At 40.8% G+C, this 24,602-nt stretch overlaps 4 protein-coding genes and 2 long non-coding RNA genes across 10 annotated transcripts in view; 3 read left to right on the top strand and 3 right to left on the bottom strand.

The window, feature by feature from the left end:
- prkdc (protein kinase, DNA-activated, catalytic subunit) overlaps positions 1 to 4,302 on the top strand; it is a 32,399-nt gene extending 28,097 nt beyond the window's left edge. The window contains exons 77-85 of the mRNA XM_077624777.1: positions 114 to 181; positions 920 to 1,140; positions 1,857 to 1,949; positions 2,020 to 2,100; positions 2,365 to 2,436; positions 2,518 to 2,719; positions 2,812 to 3,000; positions 3,074 to 3,213; positions 3,837 to 4,302. Of these exons, the coding sequence (XP_077480903.1) occupies positions 114 to 181; positions 920 to 1,140; positions 1,857 to 1,949; positions 2,020 to 2,100; positions 2,365 to 2,436; positions 2,518 to 2,719; positions 2,812 to 3,000; positions 3,074 to 3,213; positions 3,837 to 4,041 (1,271 nt within the window). The 3' untranslated portion in view covers positions 4,042 to 4,302. The remainder of the gene's footprint in view (positions 1 to 113; positions 182 to 919; positions 1,141 to 1,856; positions 1,950 to 2,019; positions 2,101 to 2,364; positions 2,437 to 2,517; positions 2,720 to 2,811; positions 3,001 to 3,073; positions 3,214 to 3,836) is intronic.
- Positions 4,303 to 5,924: 1,622 nt separating this feature from the next.
- On the top strand, positions 5,925 to 8,156 carry LOC144091839 (uncharacterized). 4 transcript variants are annotated; one of them, XR_013305891.1, is made up of 6 exons: positions 5,925 to 6,154; positions 6,338 to 6,423; positions 7,409 to 7,530; positions 7,596 to 7,711; positions 7,816 to 7,893; positions 7,957 to 8,156. It is a non-coding gene; the product is annotated as an uncharacterized LOC144091839 (long non-coding RNA). The 4 variants fall into 4 exon arrangements; XR_013305889.1 differs by having other exon boundaries at positions 5,927 to 6,154; positions 7,777 to 7,893; XR_013305892.1 differs by lacking the exon at positions 7,596 to 7,711 and having other exon boundaries at positions 5,926 to 6,154; positions 7,777 to 7,893.
- Positions 8,157 to 8,882: 726 nt separating this feature from the next.
- LOC144091852 (uncharacterized) lies at positions 8,883 to 10,264 on the bottom strand. Its single transcript, XR_013305894.1, has 4 exons — positions 10,106 to 10,264; positions 9,298 to 9,374; positions 9,148 to 9,219; positions 8,883 to 9,071 (listed from the first exon to the last, which is right to left on the bottom strand). It is a non-coding gene; the product is annotated as an uncharacterized LOC144091852 (long non-coding RNA).
- Positions 10,265 to 10,818: 554 nt separating this feature from the next.
- Positions 10,819 to 17,789, bottom strand: garem (GRB2 associated, regulator of MAPK1). 2 transcript variants are annotated; one of them, XM_077624699.1, is made up of 7 exons: positions 17,416 to 17,789; positions 16,600 to 16,740; positions 16,387 to 16,517; positions 14,201 to 15,400; positions 13,957 to 14,111; positions 12,958 to 13,811; positions 10,819 to 12,419 (listed from the first exon to the last, which is right to left on the bottom strand). In XM_077624699.1, the coding sequence occupies exons 1-6, from the start codon at positions 17,534 to 17,536 to the stop codon at positions 12,977 to 12,979; spliced, it is 2,583 nt and encodes an 860-aa protein (XP_077480825.1). In that variant the 5' UTR covers positions 17,537 to 17,789; the 3' UTR covers positions 10,819 to 12,419; positions 12,958 to 12,976. The 2 variants fall into 2 exon arrangements, with proteins under 2 accessions (XP_077480825.1, XP_077480823.1); XM_077624697.1 differs by having other exon boundaries at positions 10,819 to 13,811.
- A 518-nt stretch (positions 17,790 to 18,307) lies between these two features.
- On the top strand, positions 18,308 to 21,491 carry ncf2 (neutrophil cytosolic factor 2). The gene is made up of 16 exons (XM_077624589.1): positions 18,308 to 18,523; positions 18,746 to 18,828; positions 18,912 to 19,020; positions 19,107 to 19,241; positions 19,356 to 19,463; positions 19,550 to 19,609; positions 19,814 to 19,857; positions 19,935 to 20,076; positions 20,159 to 20,224; positions 20,298 to 20,352; positions 20,441 to 20,484; positions 20,549 to 20,697; positions 20,759 to 20,864; positions 20,930 to 21,050; positions 21,126 to 21,218; positions 21,314 to 21,491. Exons 1-15 carry the CDS (start codon positions 18,350 to 18,352, stop codon positions 21,215 to 21,217), a joined length of 1,488 nt encoding a protein of 495 aa, XP_077480715.1. The 5' UTR covers positions 18,308 to 18,349; the 3' UTR covers position 21,218; positions 21,314 to 21,491.
- On the bottom strand, positions 20,239 to 24,519 carry dph2 (diphthamide biosynthesis 2). The gene is made up of 7 exons (XM_077624587.1): positions 24,220 to 24,519; positions 23,936 to 24,114; positions 23,733 to 23,845; positions 23,375 to 23,595; positions 22,214 to 22,885; positions 21,520 to 21,699; positions 20,239 to 21,413 (listed from the first exon to the last, which is right to left on the bottom strand). The coding sequence occupies exons 2-7, from the start codon at positions 24,083 to 24,085 to the stop codon at positions 21,292 to 21,294; spliced, it is 1,458 nt and encodes a 485-aa protein (XP_077480713.1). The 5' UTR covers positions 24,086 to 24,114; positions 24,220 to 24,519; the 3' UTR covers positions 20,239 to 21,291.
- Positions 24,520 to 24,602: the final 83 nt, after the last annotated feature.

Here is a 24,602-nt window from a genome sequence, read left to right as displayed (position 1 = left end):
AACCCAGTGTCACATTTGTTGTGGTTTTAATTGTCAAAATATATATATATCCTCAAATTTAAAAGTTGTTTTTCTGGTGCTATCATTTCCTCATGCTTTTATTCCCCTTCTAGGTCAATATGATGGCCGATCCAAACCTTTGCCCGAATACCATGCCAAAATTTCTGGATTTGATGAGAGAGTAAGTATCAGAAGTCATCAACAATTCTCACATTGGGGTATACGGTACTCGGACGTTTCGTCGAAAGACGTTTGGTCCCCGGACGTTTGGTCCCCGGAAGTTTGGTCCCCGGAAGTTTGGTCCCCGGACGTTTGGTCCCCGGACGTTTGGTCGACCGGACGTTTTGTAGAACGGACGTTTGGTAGAACGGACGTTTGGTAGAACGGACGTTTGGTAGAACGGACGTTTGGTAGAACGGACGTTTGGTCGAACGGACGTTTGGTCGAACGGACGTTTGGTAGAACGGACGTTTGGTAGAACGGACGTTTGGTAGGCGGGTTGTTACTGTTGAAACCAGCTCTCAAAATTATAATCATGAGAGAGAGAGAGAGAGTGAGTTTAATATCTAAATATCTAATATCAAAATATCAACAGTAAATTCTCTGTCATAATTTGACAGCGAGCGAACCCGGCGACCAAACGTCCGTTCTACCAAATGTCTGTTCTACCAAACGTCCGTTCTACCAAACGTCCGGTCGACCAAACGTCCGGTCACAGGGGGGATACATATCTGAATATTCAAATCAGTTATTTGTTTGCTAAATTCCAGTGCATTTGTTTGGAGGTTTTCTTTAATATTTATGGAAAAAATAACAATACTGAAATTTTGCATTATGATTTATTTTCCATTTCACCAATGCACAAAATGACACTTCAATGACATATTTGGCAATTTTCCATCATAAATACTACCTTCAGGTCAAGGTAATGACTTCCATCCGCCGTCCCAAACGTCTGATCATCCGCGGCGACGACGAGCGCGACCACCCGTTCCTGGTGAAGGGCGGCGAGGACCTCAGGCAGGATCAGCGCATCGAGCAGCTTTTTACCGTCATGAACGTGTTGTTAAGCCGAGATGCGGCGTGCGCTCGCAGGGGGCTACAGCTGCGCACGTATCAAGTCATTCCCCTCAATACGAGGTACGTACGCTCTGTTCAATGGCTGCCTTGTATTTAGAAAAATGTTGGAGTTATTTGGGGTACTATTATATATGTGCGTACAACAAAGAAATATTAATCATTATATGTATGTGTGGAATATTATTCATTATATGTATATGTGCTTGCTTACTTTAATTGTTACCGAAACAAACTCGAAGGTCACTCCCCACTGAAGCTGGCTCCGAGGACGTTTGATTGTTTTCTTTAGCCCTGGCCTCTCGCATGGATCCGAGGACTGTTGATTGTTTGACTTGGATTAAACCTCGACTCCTCACCCAGTCGCAAGTTCACAATGAAGATCCGGGAAGGACTCTTAAATTGTTTTGACTTGGATCCCGCAGCGGATGGCGATATCGAATCGACCTCCGAAAATACTCACAATTGTTTTAAAATAGTGTTGCTCGGTTTACCTGATATGCAATTGTTGTTGCAGTTGTTTTCGATTTTTGACCTTAATTGTGTTGTTCCGGTTACCTCTTATGCAATTGTTTTGAATAGATAACCTTAATTGTTTTGACTCTAATGCAACTAAATGGGCAGGAGAGGATTCGTTTCTTTAGAATCATCTGTGACGAGGGCGAGTCAGGATGGATTCTCTTCTTGCAAGAATAGCTCGATATGCGTTCTGATGTTTTCCTTATATTAAAGTATATCTATTAATGAACCTAACAAAAAACTACCTTTCTTCTTGGCAGAATTGGACTCATTGAATGGATGGAGCATACGTGTACTTTGAAGGAGTTTCTGATGACCACAATGACAGAAGAGGAGAAACTCAATGCAAAAAAGTAGACTTGAGATATATGTTGTATTCTTTATGGTCTGTGATTCTAAATCGGTGGTTTTCGTGTCTTTTAGGTGTCTAAACAGCTACAGGAAATGGTTTTCCGACCTTGCCACAAAATCAGATGTTGTAGAGAGCTATGTTGTAGCTTACAGGTGAGGTTTTTTATAAACTACCGTATTTTCACGATTACAAGGCGCACCGTATTATAAGGCGCACCGCATTATAAGGCGCACCCTCAATGAATGACAGTTTATTTTTTTTCCATATGTAAAGCACACTGGATTATAAGGCGCCCTGTCTATTTTGGAGAAAATTCAAGACTTTTAAGTGTGCCTTATAGTCGTGAAAATGCGGTACTTGGAATGCTGTTTAAGTTTGAGCGTGTTATTCCTGACGGCGTGGCTATTCGTTGGCAGGAAAGCAAAACGCGCCGATGCCGTCAACAATTTTTCCCAAATTCTCAAGGGTGTGCCCGCGGATCTTCTCAAGTAAGTGCGCTCGGTGCTCGGATCGGTTGTCGAGGGTGACGTATGAAGTCGACAATCCGGATATTTTTCCCCAATTGTTAGGAGAGCTTTCCTCAAGATGTGCAACAGTCCCGAGGCTTTTCTCTCTCTACGCTCCCACTTCATCAGCTCTCACGCGTTACTGTGCATCAGCCACTGGGTGCTGGGCATCGGGGATCGCCATCTCTCCAACTTCATGATCAACACGGAAACAGGAGGCATGATTGGCATTGACTTCGGTCATGCGTTCGGCTCAGCCACGCAGGTGCCAGGACGGATTTCAACGCCAATCAGGACGTCGATGAGTGACGTTAAATGAAGATTCGAGCTAAGGTTTTATTCGGCTTTCCATTCCAGTTCCTTCCAGTCCCCGAGCTCATGCCTTTCCGGCTGACCAGACAGTTTGTGAATCTAATGCGACCGATGAAGGAGTCCGGTTTGATCCAGAGCGTCATGGCGCACTCGCTCCGAGCGTACAGGAACGAGCCGGACCTGCTGCTCAACACCATGGATGTGTTTGTCAAGGAACCGTCGCTAGACTGGAAGGTATGTCTGCACGTGTGACGGAAAATGCGCGATTGGACTCATTTGGAATCAAAACGTGTTTGTTCTTCACCAGAACTTCGAATTGAAGCAACTGAAGAAAGGTGGTACGTGGAAGGAGAGTGTGGATACCAAAGAAATCAACTGGTATCCTTTACAGAAAGTCCACTTTGCAAGACAGAAACTGGAGGGTGCAAATCCTGCCTTTATAACCAGGTCTGTGTTGATTTGAAGTTGTCATACGATTTGAGTGTGGTTTTAATTCGTGTGCGGTTGATTGGTCGTCGGTCTTTTGGTCGCCGGTCTTTTGGTCGCCGGTCTTTTGGTCGCCCGGACTGCGACAACGGGCGACCAAAAGACCGGCGACAAAACAAGGTAAAACAACACGGTCTACGCATCAATAAAAGCCAACAATGGCCATGAGCAGTTTCACTGAGCCGATGTGTGAGTATAAGAGTTTGTATGTACAAGCGCTGTCCCTTTAAGAAGGTACGTCAGTCAGGGTCTTAACAAGTTCTCCAACAAAACACAAAAGTCTGGGAAATTTGGAGCTTTTCTTAATTTAGCCTAATAATTAATAGGGCATTAAGTATGACTAAATAGTAATTCAAAGTTTGTATTTAGGGAATTTGAGTAATGATTTAAATGGTAATTATCACTTACCTTCTGGGCGACCAAAAGACCGGCAACCAAAAGATCGGTGACCAAAAGACCGGCGACCAATCGACCGTGTACCTTTTAATTAGTAACTGTAAATGTTTCCATTTTATTCTTTTTGTTCAAGTTAACTGTGCTACCCTTTAGTTTCCCTGCTTGATGAGATGTTTCTATATTGACAGCGAGGAGTTAAAACTGGGCTTTGAAAAGGACCCGGCCTTCCAGGGAATGCGGTCGGTCGCTCTGGGGACGCCGGAGCACAATGTCCGCGCAAGGGAACCGTCCTCTGGTCTGTCCGTGGAAAAGCAGGTGGACTGTCTGCTCGACCAAGCCACGGACGCCAACGTGCTCAGGCGAGTGTGGGAGGGTTGGGAGCCGTGGTTCTAGTAACTCATGTGCTGTTACTCATAAGGACAAACAGGTTCTGCCAGTTCCCTTCCTATTATGAAATGGGTTAGGGTTAGGGTTAGGGTTGCAAAAAGACCAAATAACACTCAAAACATTATGCTAATGTGAAGTATTCACAGTAAAGAGCTTGGGCTTCAATGTATACAAAATCTGCTTTATCCACATCCAGAATGTGCTTTGGTGTTGAACCACTTTATTTTTTTTAATCATAAATAAATTTGTGTCTTTGTGATCTTGGGACAGTTTGTACAATTCTAGTTTCTTTCAAGTAATGACTTTGTATTAAGGGAAGACATTATGTTTGTATAATGACAATAAAAGCATTCAATACAATACAATTATATACACATTTTTCTTTAAAAATGACTGTATACATAGTCATTTTTTAAGAAAAAAAGCCTAACTATAGCTAGTCAAAAATGACCATGTATAGTAATTATTTTTTTTCTTAAAAAATGACTATGTATATATAGTAAGGCATTTTTCTTAAAAAATGACAAAGTATAGCAAGTCTCATCTCACCTCATTTTCTGAACCGCTTTATCCTCATTAGGGTCGCGGGGGTGCTGGAGCCAATCCCAGCTGTCTCCGGGCCAGAGGCGGGGGACATCTTAAATCGGTGGCCAGCCAATCGGAGGGCACAAGGAGACTAACAACCATTCACACTCACACTCATACCTAGGGGCAATTTAGAGTGTCCAATAAGCCTACCATGCATGTCTTTGGAATGTGGGAGAAAACCGGAGTACCCGGAGGAATCCCACGCAGGCCCAGGAAGAACATGCAAACTCCACACAGCAGGACCAACCTGGACTTGAACCCAGGACCCCAGAGCTTTGAGGCCGACGCGCTAACCTCTTGCTCCACCGGGTCACCCTGTATAGTAAGTCTTTTTTCTTTTAAAATAATGACAATGTATAGTAAGGCATTTTTCTTTTAAAAAACGACTAAGTATAGCAGTACTTTTTTTTTAAAGACTGAAATATAGGAGGGCTTTTTTTTCTTAAAAAAAGACTAAGTATAATAAGGTTTTTTTTGTTTTAAAAAAGACTACGTTTAGTAAGGCTTTTTTTTAAATGTCTATGTATAGTAAATGTTTTATTGGTCCATAAATATTTTTATGTTTGTGAATTTCCTGAAGCAGCTTTTTGTATATTTCATCTTTCTTGATATTGATGCAGTGAAACCTCAATTTTGAGGATGTGAGTAGTGAGGGAGTGCTGTTTTTGACTGTTGGGAGCATTTTTTATAGTGTTTAAAAGCGCCACGAACACACGGAAGACACAACTTCGTCACTTCCGCATTGAATGAAATTACCGTAATGCTTGGACTAAGCGGGCAGGTTATTTTGAGCGTTCCTAAATGATATTTCAATTGTATGAGGTTATTCTTGATACTTTTTATAGCCCTAGTAGTTATTGGGGTTTTAGATTGATCCAGACATAGCAATACTGAAGTTACAACCGGGCCGGGGGGTGATTTTCCCGGGAAAAGACAGTAATGAACGTCAATGGCGTACGGGCAAACATTGCCCGAAAATGGGGTAAAATCCAGCCGAAAACAGCATTTATTGATTAAATACAAATACTGGAGCTTTTTAGACATCAGAACCGGGCCCGGAGTATCATTTCCACGGTAAAAAGACAGCGATGAACGTCGATACGTCCATACGTGAAACGGCCAAAAAAAATGCACTGCCACTGTTTAAATGTCTAGAAGTAAAAAACAAACACTAAAGTGCATGTCATCACAATGTTCATTTACAGCCCCGCCCCACCCACTGACTAATGCATGTTATTATGAAAACAATGTATTTTTTAAGTATTAAAGTCCAACCAAAAAGCATTTATAGCGCCCCCACCCCACACACACACTGACTAACGCACGTTATTATGAAAACAATTTATATTTTTTGTGTGTCTATTTTCAATGGGCGTGACCGAGGTCACAGTTCAAATTGCCGACGTCAAACCCCAAAATGGCTGATGAGCCGTGAGGCAACACGGGCGTGCACACCTGCAGAGCAGCTCAAAAGTGACGATTTTCCGAAGAAAGCCTGACAAACTTCTCCCAGGACGATGCAGCACATTCGGTACGTTGTCATTTGGGGATTTCGAAGCCCCAGTTCTCGTCTTAAGAGTGATAAGAGCATGATTCGTTGACGTGATGTAGCCCCATGTGTGTGCAGACAGCAAAATGTTTGCAAACAAATTGGCTGCATTGCGTTACCGATCGCTCTTTGTTTAAAAAGAAATCATTCCATTGTGTGTTTCAGTCCTTCAACGAGCACAGACTGCTGGGAAACATCAAGAATGTGGCCAAAACGACCAGAAAGGGGCATCTTGTCGACGCCATAACAAAGTGAGTCATTTTTAAATGGTTCCTATTTCTCTATCCGTGTAATATTTAAACGTCAGCGTTCAGTATTCAAGGCTTTGCGCAATTGGCTCGTTTTTCATCATGATACATTCAACTTTTGAATGAAAACACTAACTAGCTTAGTGTTTTTTAATAGCAAAAACCTGTGGATAAGTCACCCACACAAATGCCATTAGTGGACGTGTAAGGAATAAACAGTAATCCCTTGATAATCACAGTTAATGTAGACCAGACATGGCTGCGATAAATAAATTGTAAAGTAAGGTCATCCCTATTGAATTTAATTTAAAAAAAATACTATCGTGGCAAGTGTAGGAGTAGCTTCCGCTTGTGAGTTTCACAGCTTTCTGAACTTACAAATAATAATCGAACATAGGCTTTGTCATCATCATACCCAGATAACTGCGTATGATGAAATTGGTAATTGGTACAAAAAATTCTGCCATGTAGTGGAACTGTGCACTCAAATAGATTATATACTTTTACCCCGTTAACTTTCTTGAAGACCTCAGGGCTTGGACCGTTTCATTTTTAGTTTTAAATGTGGTTTTGACAAAACCGAAGTGAGACATTTATTCAACAATAGTGCAGGTGTCATTTTTGACCTCGGCATAAGAACAGAAGCTTTTTAGATATTTATTTTTTTAAGAATGAATGGATTTGAAATTGACTGAAAAACTAAAGGCAGAAGTAGGATTTATTTTATTTATTATTTTCATGTAATTTGTACCTTGTGGTTCCCTGTATTTCCTACATCAAGATCCTGATTATTTGTGGAGGAAAACATGAAAAATAAACTGGATAGGGGCCTTTAGTCTCTCTAATATTGTGTAGCCTTTTAATGTTTTATAGAAAAAAAAGCTAAATGGAGGTTTTTTTAGTTAAATTAGACTTAATTAGGCCCTAGTCTGTATTTCTTTTTTATGTAACTTAATTTATTGTGCCTTGACCCCTTTTTGTTTTCCAGAATTCCACAAGGGGGGGGGGACAAGGTTTCCTGCCTATGTACAGATAGGCTGACGCACCCCCTCATTTTTCGGTGCTGGGTGTTACGCGAGAACCTATCTCCAAACTTTTTCAAAATAAAAGGTAAGACCTTGTGAATGGTTTTTTACTTAACTTTGTGTATTGACCCCTTTTTTTTTGTTTTCCAGAATTCCACAAGGGGGGCAAGGTTTCCTGCCTATGTACAGATAGTCTGAGGCACCCCCCATTTCTCGGTGCTGGTGGTTAAGCGAGAACCTATCTCCAAACTTTTTCAAAATAAAAGGTAAGACCTTGCGAATGTTTTTTTATTTAACTTTGTGTATTGACCCCTTTTTTTTTGTTTTCCAGAATTCCACAAGGGGGACAAGGTTTCCTGCCTATGTACAGATAGGCTGACGCACCCCCTCATTTTTGGGTGCTGGGGGTTACGCCAGAACCTATCTCCAAACTTTTTCAAAATAAAAGGTAAGACCTTGCGAATGGTTTTTTACTTAACTTTGTGCCTTGACCCCCTTTTTTTTTCTCCAGAATTCCACCTGGTGCCAAGGGGAGTGTCTTCGTCCATTTGAAAATGGATGAAGGCAACCCTGATTTTTCAAAATGCTGGATGGCCTGGGCGAACCTATCAGTGGAGTTTTTCAAAATAAAAGCTCTTGTAAAGTATATGGGTGTTTATGCTAGAACCTACCTATCTCCAAACTCTTTCAAAATAAAAGTTTTTCAATGTATACATGTGTTTGTCTTTATCTAACAAAAATGCAAGTAACAATCAAAGTTAAAACAATTTATTTAAAGGTATACATTTCAACATACTTAGTTGGCATTACATTGAAGTGTTGATTAGTGTAGCCAGTCTTCTTTGGTTTATCCACCTGTAGACAAGACATTTTAGTTAAAAGTTCACAAAACTTACACTTGCAATTATTTTTTGTAAAATACACTTAGAAAATAAAATTAAAAAACTGGGGGAATTAAAGGTTCACAAAACAATTTTACACTTAGAAAATAAAATTTAAAAACTGGGGGAATTAAAGGTTCACAAAACAATTTTACACTTAGAATTATTTTTTGTAAAATACACTTAGAAAATAAAATTTAAAAACTGGGGGAATTAAAGGTTCACAAAACAATTTTACACTTAGAAAATAGAATTAAAAAAACTGGGGGAATTAAAGGTTCACAAAACAATTTTACACTTAGAAAATAGAATTAAAAAAACTGGGGGAATTAAAAAAACTGGGGGAATTAAAGGTTCACAAAACAATTTTACACTTAGAATTATTTTTGGTAAAATACACTTAGAAAATAATAAAAAACTGGGGGAATTAACACTTGGAAGAATTGGACTTCAGAAAAAACATGGAAATATTAAATGTGTGACTAAAATAATGTACTTACCTTGAAAGTGTGGTGCCGCTGGGGGGTGTAACAACTCAGTGAAATGTTACACAAGATTATATTGTCTTAAGCTTTTATTTTGCAAATGCATTCTCCAAAATGCAAAGATAGGGGAAGATCACTTGGACACAGGCCTGTGTGAAATGTTACACAAGATTATATTGTCTTAAGCTTTTATTTTACAAATGCATTCTCCAAAATGCAGAGATAGGCGAACTTGCAAGGAAGATCACTTGGACACAGGCCTGTGCGCAAAAAAAGCAAAAGTTATATATATATATATATATAAAGAGACAGGTGTATTTTTTAAAGTAGTCTTACCGTGATTTGGCACAGTTTCCTATTACCTCAATGGTGTGACTGTTCTGGGCACGCAGGAAGAGCTGCATCATGCTGCAAAAAAAAGAAGCAAAAGTTATCATATATAGAGACTCAACAGACAGGCTTAGGTGTTTTTGGAACTAGATTTACCTTGATCTGTGGACATGCATCTTGATTTAATCAAGCTATTTGGGAGCTGCCCAACAATTATTACAGGAAAGAGAAACCTTTCAAGATATAGAATGAAAATAAGTTAGAGTACTGCGTGCTATTTTCCCCTTTTCAGACAAGGCGATTAAACATACAGTGACCTTAACAGCTGGGAGAACGTTGGCTTAACAATTTGTGTATAAATGTTTTTTGTTGTGAAAACCGAAGCATGATTAAAATGTAGTTTCGGTTCAAAATAAGCGAAGCATTACAATTGGAAACAGGAGTTTAGCAATCGCCGTGAAAACTATTACATAGAACACAAAAGTCGTGCCTTTGGATGTCATTTCTAAGTGAGCCTTTACCCAACAAACTATCCGTTGGTGTCTCGGCTTTGTTTGATTCAATTCAAAAGACACACGACTACACGAATCAATAATGGAGAGAAAACGGGCAACATACTATTTAAATGTATTTTTTAACTTACTTTCACCTATCTACTTATGTCTAAAATGTCTTTCCTATTCCTGCATCCTCACCCTCTTGCTACTGTGACAACAAAATTTCCCGAATACGGGATGAATAAAGTTATCCAATCCAAACGGCAAGCTTCGTCGTGACGCTAATGCTAAGCTAGCTAGCTAGTCTCGCGGTGAAAAGGAGCAACAAACTTAAATTGTCGACGTTGTGTTCAACCTGGCATTAAACTAATAGATTCGTTGGCGTTTTGGCTCCATTGATTCCTAAAAATATCTCCCGATAGCGTGATAAAAATGCACTTTGAGCAGTAAATTGCTCGACGCCTTACCTCGCGGTGCTCGTCGTCCGTCGGCATACAAAACGCCATTGCAAAGGGCAAGACACTGCGCATGTGCTTAATTTACGCACCTGTGTCGTCAGTAGGCGTAACCACGCCCATATTGTCCTGCCATATTGAATGTGGAAAAGATGGTGGCTTGCTTACCGCGCTTCACGAGATAGTTTGTCCTTCCAACTGTGTTTATCTATGTTTTGAAGATGACGTAGAATAGTGGTGATTTTTGTTGTCTTGATGCTATAAAACAGTACATGTGTACATATATTACAATGAAACTCTAATGTATCTTTAAACTCAAAGAGGGATGCTATAGTAACTATAGCATCCCTCTTTGAATGAATGAACTATAGTAGTGTTCATTTATTCATTCATTCATTTTCTGAACCACTTTATCCTTACTAGGGTCGCGGGGGGTGCTGGAGCCTATGTCTTAATACAATGACTATGTATAGTTAGACATTTTTCTTAAAAAAATGACAATGTATATTAATAGTATTTAAAAAAATGACTATGTATATTAAGTTTTTTCATAAAAAATGACTGTAATATATAATATTTCAAAATGATGGAGCCAATTTTTAATTGTTTTGTTTTTCCTTCAAGTAATGACTTTGTATGTAGGGAAGACATTTGAAAAGGTATTTAATATCCTCGACATCCATCATAAGGACCTGAATAATTATACGAGTAGGGACACTGAGGGAAACAAAGGAAGTTACCTGGTTTATTATTTATCCTTAATACCTTCACGTAACTCAAGCAGCTGACCAAATTTCTCCTTATTTTACAAATGTGTTGCTGCAGAACCCATAATTCGAACCGAGTTACATACAATGGAAATAAAACCAGTATTACAACAACCAACAAAAAACAAGCTTTTTAGATTTAAAATATTTTGCATTAGTAATCAAAAATACATCTGCATACGTATTAGAAAAGTCAAAAGGCATGTAACACTTGAGGGGAAACAAATAACCAATATTCTGTAGATGTTTATGAGGCACCTTCATACATCATGGGGTTATTAGTACAAAGCTGCATAGTATACTTTCTATTAATAAAATAACTCAATGGAACCGATACCAATCCTTATTTCATCAGAGCGGCACCATTGCATGCAGGGATGGAAAAAAAACAAAGAAGGAATGCGATGACCACACACAAAATGGAATTAAAAAAACCAAAAACAGAATCAATTATTGATTAAAAAAAAACACAATAATAAATTTGACAGAATATCCCACTACAAGATTATGATTTAAAGGCATTCTTGAAATATAAAGTCACGATTACAGAAAAATAAAGTCATTATTGTTGTTTTGCGCATGTTCACTATTCAGTTTTTAATAGCTGTTTGAATTAATGGTCAAGTTCCCCATCCTAAAAAAGCTTGTAAAAAAAATTATAATAATATTAATAAGTGTTGAGCCTGTTCATTATAGGACATTTAAAACAAGGACAATCATGTATCGTTTTAATTGGTAGAAAAAAACTTGAAGTGCATTCTGTCTTCGGATTATTTAGCTTTACTTAGACGTTCTTAATTGAACTGTAACGGGAATAAAAGTGCAAGAGCCATACTTTTGTTGTGGTAGTCCAAGTAAGGCGTGAGTTACTAGAATAAAAGGCACAATAAGATGGCAGTGTGGGCGAAAACCTGCTTAACTTGATTAATAGCCATCTGGATTTGAAATGACTACACTTGGTTAGCTTATTTATGACAGTTACAAAAACACTCTCAAAATTAGGTTTCAAAGATCATGAGAAGTGGAAAAAAAATTGAATATGGATGTAGAAGACAAAAGGGCAAAGCTAGCAATATAAAAAAAACATTGTCATGCATGTGGTGGGGCGTCACAAATCCGATTTCATAATTGTCTTACAAGTGACAGTGTCCTAGTTTATAGACATGAATTAAAATAGCTTTATATGCTATATTCTGGTATTACTAAGTGAACGTAGTTAGGTTATATTGCTGCCATCAGAACTCATCTTAAGTCATTTAGTAAGTAACAGTTTTGCCCTGTAATACATTTACAAATTCAAGACAATGTTTTCTGAATTAACAACAATGGTGTTTGCATGTGTTCATGGTCTAAGTGTGTCAAAGTGGGAGTTATTTTTATCTAAAGTTTTATTAAGACCTTAATATCAATGATCATATCGTTTGGCTTGTTTGTTGTTTCGCATTGTATGTTAGCATTATTCTAATAGACTTAAATATTTCAATCCAGGTGTCAGTTTTCCCACAAACCTTGACTGGGAGATGCCATCCTGCTTCAAGTAAACATGATTTGAAAATGATCTGGAAAAATGCAAATGATGGTGATTAGGACTGGAGAAAGCCTAAGAAGTTTGTTAAAAGTGGTTGGCAATTGTCAGCGGAGATACTACTACTACAAAATAAAACTAACAATATACGTACTTGGGATATAACATTTGAAAAATTGGTTAGGATGGTGAAAACATGGCACCGTGGAAACCCGAGAAGCTGTTTCAGAATAGATTGCTGATGCTTGAGAACTTAAACTCAATGAATTGTACCTAGTTAACTGCAAAAATCTACCAAAACAAAGCAGTCACATCTCATTTGGTTTGGTTAGCAGATATCCTTGTTCCCTGTGCCAGTTTGGTTTGCTTACTTATGGGGATAACGCAAGAGGCAAACAGGTAAAACGTGGATGACATTAAAAAAAAAAACAACGCCCAAAAAGTGCTAAATGATTTCATCCGGTTCCAAAAGCAGTCACAGATTTAAATCCGATGGAAATCCCCCCAGCCACCCACAATGTGGTAACTGGGGTTGCATTATGGCCGAAGGGTGAATAGCATATTAAGTTTACCCAAAGTCTTCCTCCATCGTCATATCTTGGGTCTCCATCCGTTGATGAACTGCATCAGTTTCTTCACTTGCAGTTTGCTCAGTTTGAAGTCCTCGGAGAGAATCTCTTCCGTGAGCTGCAGTAACAGGTTCCCATCGATCTTCTCCGAAATAAAGAGGGACGCGATGTCGTCGGGCAGGCCGATAAATCGTAACGATTTGGACACCTCTTCAATCGAAAGGCCGGCCAAACAGGGCGGGGGCTGCCACTGGGCCGAGAGAGACCCCAAAGTCAAGCCGGGAGTTTCCGAGTTCGAGACGGGGCTCGGATCTGGCGTTAAGTCTTCCTGCCGTGAAATGACGCAGGGAGTCGAAGAGTCCCGTTGACCGTCGGTGGCCGACCCAGATGCGGATTCTAAACTCTTCTTTAAGCTGGTTGACTTTGCCGTTCTTGGCGGCAAGATGGGGCAAGAGAGGCTCTGCTTGGTTACGCCTTCGTCTATCTGTCTGTACATATCCGAATTGTAGCTACAAGATTTGGTGCAGGACTTACTTCGAGACTCATCGCGCAGCCTGAGAGTCACGCCACCGGACGCGCACTCTCGGCCGTCAAAGTCAACCAGGCTGCAAGTTTTGGGGTTATTCGCGGACCTATTCCTCGGGTAACTGTAGTAGCTGCGGGAGCCGGCGGGCCCAAAGTCGTCCAAAGCGTGACCATCTCCGCCGCTGAAGTTGTTGGGCCAAGACAACCTGGAGGACATCCCGTGGGACGGCGAACTTAGCATTGCGCCGCTGGCGGGACGGGGCCACTTCCACGGGTAGCAAACACTGCTTTTCTCTGGCGGATCAGAAGCCTCTTCTTCGCAAGCGCCGCTACTGATGGGGGGAAAGAAGAGAAGTTCATCACATCGGCATCAAGTTTAGACATACTCAAATTCAGTTCATCTGTGAAGGATATCATTTCTAACCCTGAATTTTGCCACAAACCAAACATGTTCATTATCAGACCAAGACTTCTTACATGCTGTGGAGGCCAGAGGAGTAGTAGGAGAGCGTTGGACTTGGCGAGCGTGCCTCTTGCTGCCGAGGCTTGGATAGCATCGGTACTGGCGGCATCTGTTTCAAACTACGTGGCGGAATCGGCGGGGCGTTCAGCAAGCGACATTCTTCTTTGACCTAGAAAGGGACGGACGGCGTGGCTTAGAAAACTGGCAGCATACGGAGCCGTAACGTCTTGACAGATTAGTTACAGAGGTAAAACTCACGGCTTCCGATTTGGGCGGCACTGGTGGTGGCGTGAGAGACACGTCGGGGACGCTAGCTATTCCGAGAGGACACGAAACGGGGCAAGATGGCGTGGAGGTTGTCAACGTAGTAGCGCAACCATTGTTGAGACCTTCGACGCCCTCAGTTGAAGACATTGGCATCTGGCTTCTCAGCTGGTCCAACCACAGCTCCTCGTAGGGAACGTCGGATTTGGTGAGGGGCGCCTGCTTGTTGGGGCACTCCGACATTTCTACGGAAAAGTTTTCATTTTGCGCCGAGTCCGTCGGAATGCTGTCGGAGGGCAGAAGAGCCCAATCGGCGCAGAGGCTGGCGCATCCCTGCAAGTTCACCTCGCTGTTACCGTGCAGGTTGCTCCCGTAAACGCACACGGAGAGTCGATGGAAGGACTGCGTTAGTTCGTCCCGAGCGTACGTTAAAGAACTGGGGATCTGCATGCTGTTGGGACACCCGTTGGTTGTACCGCCGGCGCAGCAGATGCCGTTCCCGCCGCTTTGCTTCTTCGGGCTCTTGCCCTCGTCGTTCCAGTCCGTCCGCACGTCCCGGACGGCGCGGGAGTAGTCATCGATATCGAACTGCTCCTGACAGAAGGCAAACCAGCGATGGACCATGGTCTCCAGCCACAACTCGCCTTGGAGCAGTTCCTCCGGGACGATGAATCGAGGCAGAGCAACGTGGAAAGGAAAATGGATGGGGATGATCTTGTTGCTTCGCAGGACGCAGCACACGACCACCGTCTTGGTCTGAATGTTGACCAGTTTGTAGCGGTGACCCTCCCGGATGAGGTGGAGGTCGTGCTGGTTGCGCGGAGGACCGCTGGGAACCGTCACGTTGACCGGCAAACGCGTTTTCTCCACGATGTTCCGGATGGTGTGCTCGCCATCCTGCATCTGAAGCTCCAGCGGACTACACGTGCTGAAGCGTCCTTTGCACTGGAAAGGTAAGCTGATGCTCTCGTTGGTGCGGTGGTTCATGCAGATCAAGCAGGGCATCTTGCCTCGACCCATCTTACCGATGGAGTTGAGTTTACCGATCTTCCTAAAAATGGTGTTCAATCGGGATTTTTCTTTGGAGGTCTTGGCGTAAAGGATCTCAGCCTGACCCATTAATGTCAGCTCATCGCCAGTGCTTAGTGTTATATTGTAAACCTCAGTGTCTTCGTTGCATTCCCCTGAAGCCACCTATCAGAGATGACAGAGTCCAAGAATTATAATTTCATTTCCATATGGAAAAATAACCCACATTTCTACACAGGTCAGACGCTCTGGTGACCCAGTTAGGTGGTACCTTGACTTGTGAGTACCCCAATTTAAGGATTTTTTTGTGGTCATGGGCAGTCCCATGTTTGATTTTGATTTTTTGCTTTTGCTTGGTTATGTCAGCCAAAAATGATAATTTTTGCATTGCCCACTGTTTGATTATGTGACATGATTTTTTTTTGAAATTCTTGACCAACTTTACGTCTTTTTGAGTCTGTATCCGTCTTTGCTACCGCAACCAAGATGGCGCCGTTCAAGTGGCAGCCGGTGGCGGTACCTCCGTCCACTCTTGCTTGTTTTTGTGTTTTTGCTGCTTTTCTGTCTTCATGATTGGATTTGGTGATTCTTTATGATCCCATTTACTTTGATGTGCTTTGTACTTTGTGCTTTTGCTTTGTTGTTCTGTCTAATCACCGTCTTGCTAATGTCACAATGAAATTTCCAGAATACAGAATGAATAAAGTTGTCCAATCCAATCCAATTTTTATGTCTTTCTTCTCTGCACTCAGTGTGTGTCATCAGTCAATATCAGTAGTAGTCACTATTTACAAGACATTAATGACTAAACTGGGTTCTGCAGGTTTGGGAATGCCGAATGAAGACTTTTAAAGACCATATTTAATAAAATTTAGGACCAATTTTACAACTGTACAAGCAAAAAATGTGCAAAAAAGTTAGAGGAAAATTAAAGGCCTTGAATTAATTGTAAAGAATAAACATTTATTCACAGCTCTTCACATCAGATTGAGATGGAGTGCGTGGGCCACAGGTATTTTATGCTTGAGAGCCTAAAACATGCTAGTTTACATTTTTTGCGCACACAATGAATCTAACCCTTCGGTACAATTAAATCATTTCTGAAGCAATTGAGAACGATCAGACATCCAGTAAAAAAATATGAGCCTTACCTTAACATTGAACGTGATTTCCTCCATGACGTAAACCCTTTCAGGAAATGCTTTGGCTACCTCTTCTACACTGTTAAAGTATTGCACCGGTTCCTTGACATCTCGGTCCTGTTCCAGCAGCTTAAACTGACCTGAAATGGAGGGAGAAAAAAAAATCCCATTTACACTTGTAAGCAAGGGTTTTTATTCCAGCCACAAGGAATGAAATGTTACCTTCGTAGTGAACGGGGATTTCTATTTTAGGTCCAATCACGTAGTGTCCTTCCTCAAGACTGTGCGCAGTTATAGTTGTCCATTGACGACAGGAATGAATCAGGAGGTAGTCATTGTCTCGAAGCCCTTCGACCAGCTGGCCTGAAATTGGGAAAACAAATGAGTGATTGCCACGTTGTTCAAGAAGATAGAATACCTTCTGGGGGTGCTGGAGCCGATCCCAGCCAACAACAATAGAATTGGGCGCCAACCAATCGCAGTTAAAACTATAGTCATGTGGCATGCAAATGTGCCTGTTCTGTGAATGTTAAGGAGTTAGAACAGTATTTCTCAAGAAGTTTGTGGAATGCAAAACAATCACTTGATTTCAAAATAGGTACTGTATTGCATCATATGGAGATAAATGATGACTTGATATAAATAATGCAACAATAGCTAAGGTTCAATCATTGCGATATTCCAATGTTCTAATGAAAGTCAAGGTTGTGCACTTTGTCATTTCATATGATTTTGTGCATATTTGCCATGTCTGGGCAAATAAAATGTGCGCAATGTCAATGCTGCAAGTCTGCAGCTGTCATCAACAGTCAGTCAATACTCTCACTGGCGTCCACATTGTGTGCATTATTATACAACAATAACGCCTTATTTGGGGGGCAAAAACGTACTACAATCATTATCAATAAAACAGACGGCGAGTTAAAACTTTAAACAACACGTGTAGCCGGTTTGGAAAGTCACAAACAACTCGTAGTTAGTAGCAAGTGGAAGATAAGTTAGCTTCGAATAGTTTGGAGCGTCTAAAATATGACTCACCGTTGTCCAGCCTGGCGATTTGAGGCAATCTATAAGCACTGACAAACTGATCTAATGGCAAAGCTGTGGTACTCCAAGTAACATCTTTTAAATTGTTGTACAACATCGTTCCAAGGTCCATCTTGTTAGCTTACATTAGCCCACAGAGGGGCTAGCTAGTTAGGTGTAAACACGGTCACAAGAAGATACACCTCGCAAAACAAGCCAAGGAATGCGTCAAAACTCCATTTACGGCTTTGTACTTGGCCCGATGCCTCTTAATTTTTGTATAATATTGCCGATCCATTTCTTTACATGCCATTAAAATCCGTAATCTAATAATGAAGGAGAGCCATGTTTGTAGAGCTAGTTCAATAACAGGAAATACACGTTCTGTTTTCAAAATAAGAGAATTAATAATTATAAATCAAGGTTCGATGTATGGTACACTATATATTATTTGATGTGTTTTACGGGTTAAAATGTGATTGACATTGTTCTTGTTAAAAGAGGCAAATGTCAACAAACTTTAAATAGTGTCAACGTATACACACATTTTTTCCATCCATACCATAATAAAACACATGCGTTAAAAGGCCAGAATCTGAATTTGGAGCCGTGACTTCAAAACTGTAAGCCAAAGTGCATGAGGCATCACTTAAACATTTTAAGCGTAGAAGAGAAATGAATAATCTAATTAATTACACTGAACTTGGGTAGGCAGACAGGATGTAAATATTGGGACCCTTTTAACACAATACAAGCATTTAAATAAAAATGCCATTAATAGGTCCACTGGTGATATCTACAATTAGGGAAGAGAAGCGATGGTGCAGTCTTATGTGTCAACAATTCATGTCATCACTTCCTGATCTTGGTAGTACAAATCAAAAGGACTCCAGCTTCCTTTTTTTGCTGTTATCGCACACAGTGAAGTCCTAACTAACCAGCGACAATGTCTTTTTTGGATACTCTTCGTCAATGGGACGACGCTGTAACGTGTCTAGACAGAAAGAATTTGGCCGAAGCACTCAGGATGTTCTTGTCCATCCAAGAACCGAACTCGAAAATTTGTTTTAACATAGGCTGTCTCCAGCTTTTGGACCAAAACTTGGATGCTGCAGAAAAGGTAGTATGCCCTTATATATTTTTTTTTAAAAACATTGAATTTCTGGTATTTGATTGAGGAGAAATTAGATATGGATTGCTGTAAGTAATAATGATAATAAAAATAACGACAATAATGTGATGTTCTGTAGGATGCAAGTGCAAGTCACTGAAAAAGAAGAAGTAGGCCATACCGTTTCTTTTTTTGCCGCACATTAGGAAGTGAAATGGTTTGTGTTTTTAGGCCTTTGACGGCAGCATCTGCAAGGATGAACATTTGGCTGTGGCCTTCTTCCAAAGAGGAATTACCTTTTACAAAAAACAGAGGCAAGGCTTATTTGTTATTACCTCATTAACGTCTACAAGTTGCTTTCTATGGTCATTTTGCAAGTGACTGTTTTTCCTTTAAGGTATGAGGAGAGTGTCAGTGATTTCCAACTGGCCCACAAGGCTCTGAGAGGCAACCAGCTGATAGATTACAAAGTGCTTGGTCTCCGATACAAGTTATACGCATGTGAGGTATGAAAATGTTATTCATTTCGTGATTAAAAAAAAACAAAACACTGAATAAATGTACTTTTTACCATTTTGGATCTTAAACAAAGGTTCTACACAACATGGCCCTGGCAGAGGCTCACATGGGTCAATGGGAAAAAGCCCAGAAGAACCTCGTCAAGGCTCTCGAGTACAAGACGGATACAAAGATCTCTGTCCTTGACAGGGCTATGCAGTCTATCCTGGTCTGTTCTGATCTAGATCTTTTGATTCCTGTTTTAATGGAATGTGTCAATGCAAAATGTACCTTGAGAATTTTTCCCTACCTTTGGTGAATGTTTTGTTGATATCAATTCCAGAAACAGAAAGTTTATAAAGCAGTCGAGTTCCCGGCCACGGTGCTGTTTCGACCAAATAAGCATTATGTTGCTGAACTGGAGAAGAAGGATTACTTGGGAAAAGCCAAGGTCACATACACTTTTATCTATAGTACAACAACAACAACAACAAAAAGAATACATCAAACCTGTACGTTTCTTCAAAATCTTTTTAGGTGGTCGCATCTGTTGTTCCTCAGGATCAGTTCTCTGGATTTGCCCCTTTAAAGCCACAGGTAATGTAACGTAATGAGCTTTTTCTTAGGCATTTTATTTGAGAGAACATGAGAGAACCCTTGAAATTGCAAGAATTGACAACATTATTTGCTCAAGATTTTCATTCCTTCAAATGACATCAGACAATTTTCTTCAGGTTGGGATCTGGAATGGGTTAGCTAACCTAACCCTAACCCCTAGTTTTCCGTATGTTCCAACCACAGGTTGAACAGGAACCGTCAGGTCCTAAGGAGCCCGAGGTTATGAGGTAAAGTTATGAAAACAATGACTTGAGTTCATATGAAAATGAATGTTTACAATACATTACACACCACGACTCTTAAGGGCTTTGGAAGGAGACCCTCACATTGTGCGCTACGAGTTTATTCCCGAGACGAGCGATGAGCTGGCAGTTGTGCCTGGCAACATTGTGTTTGTTCTGCAGAGGGGTTCAGACAACTGGGCCTCCGTGATCTTTAATGGAAGAGTAAGTATGCTTACCACTTCTTGAATAATAGTCTCTGCATTTGTATTTAGAACCTCACATTTGAACAATGATTTCTTAACAGAAGGGACTTGTTCCTTACAATTACCTGGAACACATGGAAATGTCCTTGGATACTAAGCGGAAGAACGTAAGAAACTCACGTCGGAGTCAAAACATTTTATTGAAAGCTATAATTCTTTTTAACGCTTATTGGCAAACAGGAACTATCAGGACCTCCGAGTCGAGAACCGCCGACAAGGCCGCAGAGGAAACAAGGTTTGCGTGAATTATTATAACAATTTGGGAAAAAAATGAAGTTTGGTGGAAGAAAATTGTTTGTGAATGCCATTTTTTCTTTATAAAGGTCTTAATCGTGTAGACACAAGCAATGGAGATTTTCAGCAGAAGGTACGAACGCCATCATAAGAAAAGAAGAAAGCATATTTGAAAAATACTTTTGACTGGTTTTCAGGAAGCCTGGCCTACTGACAATTCCTGCATTGTCAAAGTGCGTTACACGTTCAACTTTGCATTGTCTCTAAAAAGTGGCTCCACTTACTCAACCCTCATCGAAAAGATCAGTAAAAAACTGAACGTCTCCACCTTTTCAGTCACATTGAGGTAACCTAAAATGTTACACGTTTCCATGATCAAGCGCTGAACAAATTTGCATTCAACCAAGGTTGACATCAGATCCAGAAAGTGTCTTGAACGAGAACACAGACATGAAGAATGTTTGGGGTCGCGCTCAGAACCAACACCTCACATTATGGTGTCATACCAAAGAAGTGAGTCCAACAAAATTAAAATACTCCCAAGAAAACATATCAAATAACCGCGTGATCTGCTTTAGCAAACAAGAGTACGTCAACAACAAAACGAGGTTGTTTTTGTGGCACTTCACTCCTACGAGTCATCAAATCCCGAAGATCTAAATTTTAACCAGGGAGATCAAATCACTCTCATCAGTAAAAGTGAGCAACCAGCCCTATTTGAACACATTTTTTCTTAATAATTCATCCACGATGCCCCCAATTTTCCCCCTACAGTTAACCAGGACTGGTTGGAAGGACGTTCTAATGGAAACACTGGCATCTTTCCTGTATCCTTTGTGGAGGAGGTTCCTGTGAATAACCAGTGATGTATGCAAATTGAAATGCACAACTCACCCGCCTCAAAAGTGTCAAATAAGTCAATATTTCGCTAACGTTGCCACTATCCTCCTTCTTCTTCATAGGCAATAGCGATACCTTTCCTGCCCTCCACAGCTTTCCGGACGGGGGTCTCTCCCAACTTTTCCTCCAAGCCGCGCCAGCTCCGATTTGCCAGAAACGATGCTGAAAGACAGCGTTAACGCTTGAGTGTGCTTTGACTTTGTACTGCATGTTTAGGACAATAAACAAGGGAAAATCTGCTCTCCGGGGGGCTTTAAATGACACGTACCAGCAGAGTTGGTGTTGGCCACGGTTAGTGTTGGGTTTCTTAAGACAAGTGAAGAACTGTTTGAGCTCTCTTCGGGATCGCAGTCAAGTTTGTAGCTTCTCATTGCCCCGGTGATTAAAGACACGTCTGTTTCGTCACATTCTTTTAGCTCCTTTGGCAGAGGTACATAATCTTTTCCACCTACAAACAAAATATCGTGGCAAAAGTTAGAAGACACAAGAAGCTAATATTGTAAATACCGTTTTTTGTGTGTGTTGTTAAGCACGTAAGGTAAAAATATAATCAAATACGGGCTAACATTCATATTCATTACATTTATAATCAAGTAATGGTAGTCCTTTATTAAACTATCAATGCAAAATGGTTAATCACATTAGCCAACTTTGTAATCATATTTGTCATTCTACCTAAACGGGGTGCGTAAAAAAATAAAACATTTATAAATGTAATTAGAAATTGCATTTGCCATTCTAACCTTAGCATAAAAGCTTCCGCAGTAGTTTGTTTTTAAGACATTTGAAACTTTTTCAAAAAGTTTAGCTAAAAACAAATATATATAATAAATATATAATAATTAAAGTCTTATCTTGACACCCCATAAGAAGCACCTAGTTTCACTAAAATGCCTTATAAATTAAATGGCAGCTAAAAGCTTAACCATAAACTGAAAAGCTGCAGAAAAATAGACTCTAACCTGGCAAAAGATGTCTAAAGTCAGTGACGTATTGCGTGGACCACTCCCTGTTTCTGTTGCAGGCCACTTCCATCTCGAACGGCGTTATTACAGGTCGATAAAACTCACTGGAGTCCAGCAGTAGGTTCTCAGGACACGAAATCAAAACAAAAATGTCAATTTCGAGGAAGTTGGCAAGCTTGGGCACGTTGAGCTTCCCCATGGCGAACACGTAACTCTTCTTTCCCGCGCTCCGGATAGCGTCTTTCAGCTGCCGGATTATAGCCAGGTAGTTGGCCACGCCGAGAGTGCCCACCAAAATGCCCACTACATTGGCGTCCTTCGCCCTTTCAATAGCATAGAAGCGCTTCATCAGCACGCGGTTGATCCCGGCAGACTCCGTACCCCCGGTAGATGTCTCTGGGTCAAACGACGAGAAGGAACAGCGATTCCACGTCATCATGAAGTTACGCAAAGTTGCTCCATCTTGGCCCACGTAGAACATGTGATAATCCTCAATGCTCAGTCCGCTTTTCAAGGACAACTGTCTTCCGAAGTGAATACGAGGCTCGTCTTGGTCCTCGTCACTCTCTTTTTTACGCCGACCGTGGCTGTAGCAGTGCTCGCCTTCCACAACAAGTTGTGAACAAACGACATTTGGATAGTCTTCACAAAGCAGTGACGCAAGATTATCTGAGGGGAGAAAAGAGGAGTTAATCAAGAGCTCATTTTTTTTCCGGATCCATTCTTAGACTTCTGCCAAAAGTGTGAGACATTGTGACCAATGTTCCTTCTAATTTTTTGTTTGTCTGGGCAGAAAGACAACCCCCCCTGAGCACACTGAGTACCAGTGTGAGCAACATCATCATTGCTCGCTATGGGAACACACCAGTATCACACCTGCCATAAGCAGGTGTATGTCTACAACACATAAATGAACTAATAATAATAAAACGTAATGATTAATATCTATGAATGGGCGGCCCGGCGGATGAGTGGTTTGCGCGTCGGCCTCACAGCTAAAAAAATTTAAAACAAATATAAAAAAAATAAATAAATGGGGATTTTATTTTGTGCGCTCCATATGATTTGCTGTGGGCAGAGAAGACGAGAGTAGTGCGCAATTGCGCACGTGCGCAGCTTAGAGGGAACATTGATTGTGACGTAAATGTCTGTGCTTACCAATAGCGTGGGCGTATCTAACGTCGTAGAGAATGAGGATATGGGCCTCTGGGTCAGTGTGCATTTCTCTGAAGGCCGAATTGCACTTGTCAACGTCAATGCTGGCGATCTCGAAGACATACATTAGGGGCAGCCGTTTGGACGGGCTCAGGCAGGCGCGACCGTAGTGGACCAGGCAGTCGGCGCCAACGTGTTCTGCTGCCACCTCATCCACGCAGCAACTGACCAAAGCAATCACAACCAAAAGGAGATACACAAACTGCTTGAAATCATACAGTTCATTATTGCACAGGATGACATCCAAAATAAAATATACTTCAATAATACAAAGAGCACCCCAAATAACTAAAGAACTTACCTGCCATACGATGTGTCCGCTAGAATAAATAATTTTGCCTGAGTAATTCTTTCTATCTCAGCTGCCACTGCGGTGGAATCATGCAGAAGTTCATCAGGAAACTGCAGAGCAACCTTGAAAAATATATATATATATATATATATTAATATATTAATCCCAATTTCAAGTATTGTTGCAACAACGGGGCAGATGTCGAAGAGTACCTTCTTGAAGTTATTTTGACGGACGAAATCGCAGGTTTTCTCGATTTGATAGAATTCATCAAGCTTTTCGAGAGGTATGCTTCTCTTATTTTGGAGGTCCACTTGACGGTGTATTGCAATTTCCGAGCTGCTACTGAACGCATCAGCCATGACTGCAGTAAATAACCCTTGCACGGGGTCTGTAAACATAACAATCACGCGGTCGAATTAGAGTTATGCCATACACTATCTTATTTGGTGTTTAGTGATTTTGCTGTTTAAAAATAATTTTGGCAATTACTCACATCCGGTTTATCTTGAAGCTTGATCACTTACTTACTCCATGTCGCCAGTTGTCGTGTGAAAAAAATGAATACATAAATAATTACTACTAACATACACTATTATGAAAGTAACTTTTATGGGTAAAACTACAATCAAATGGTATTAAGTGCGCCAGTAAAGAATTGAGTGTCATATGCACATGTTGTAACACACACTAGAGATGTTTCCGGTAATGCTTACACCTCCGGTTCAAAAAAATTTCAAAACAAAAGCATAACCCATGCACACCCTAGTGGCGGTTGCAGGATGTGGCAATTGATGTGACAGTGATACACATAATAAGACCTTAAATACTTAACAAATCTTTACATTTATTTTTCTTAAATAACCATAATAATTTAAG

The sequence above is a fragment of the Stigmatopora argus genome, chromosome 17 (assembly GCF_051989625.1).
Source record: "Stigmatopora argus isolate UIUO_Sarg chromosome 17, RoL_Sarg_1.0, whole genome shotgun sequence".
Classification (NCBI taxonomy): domain Eukaryota; kingdom Metazoa; phylum Chordata; class Actinopteri; order Syngnathiformes; family Syngnathidae; genus Stigmatopora; species Stigmatopora argus.
This window is presented reverse-complemented; position numbering and strand designations above follow the sequence as displayed.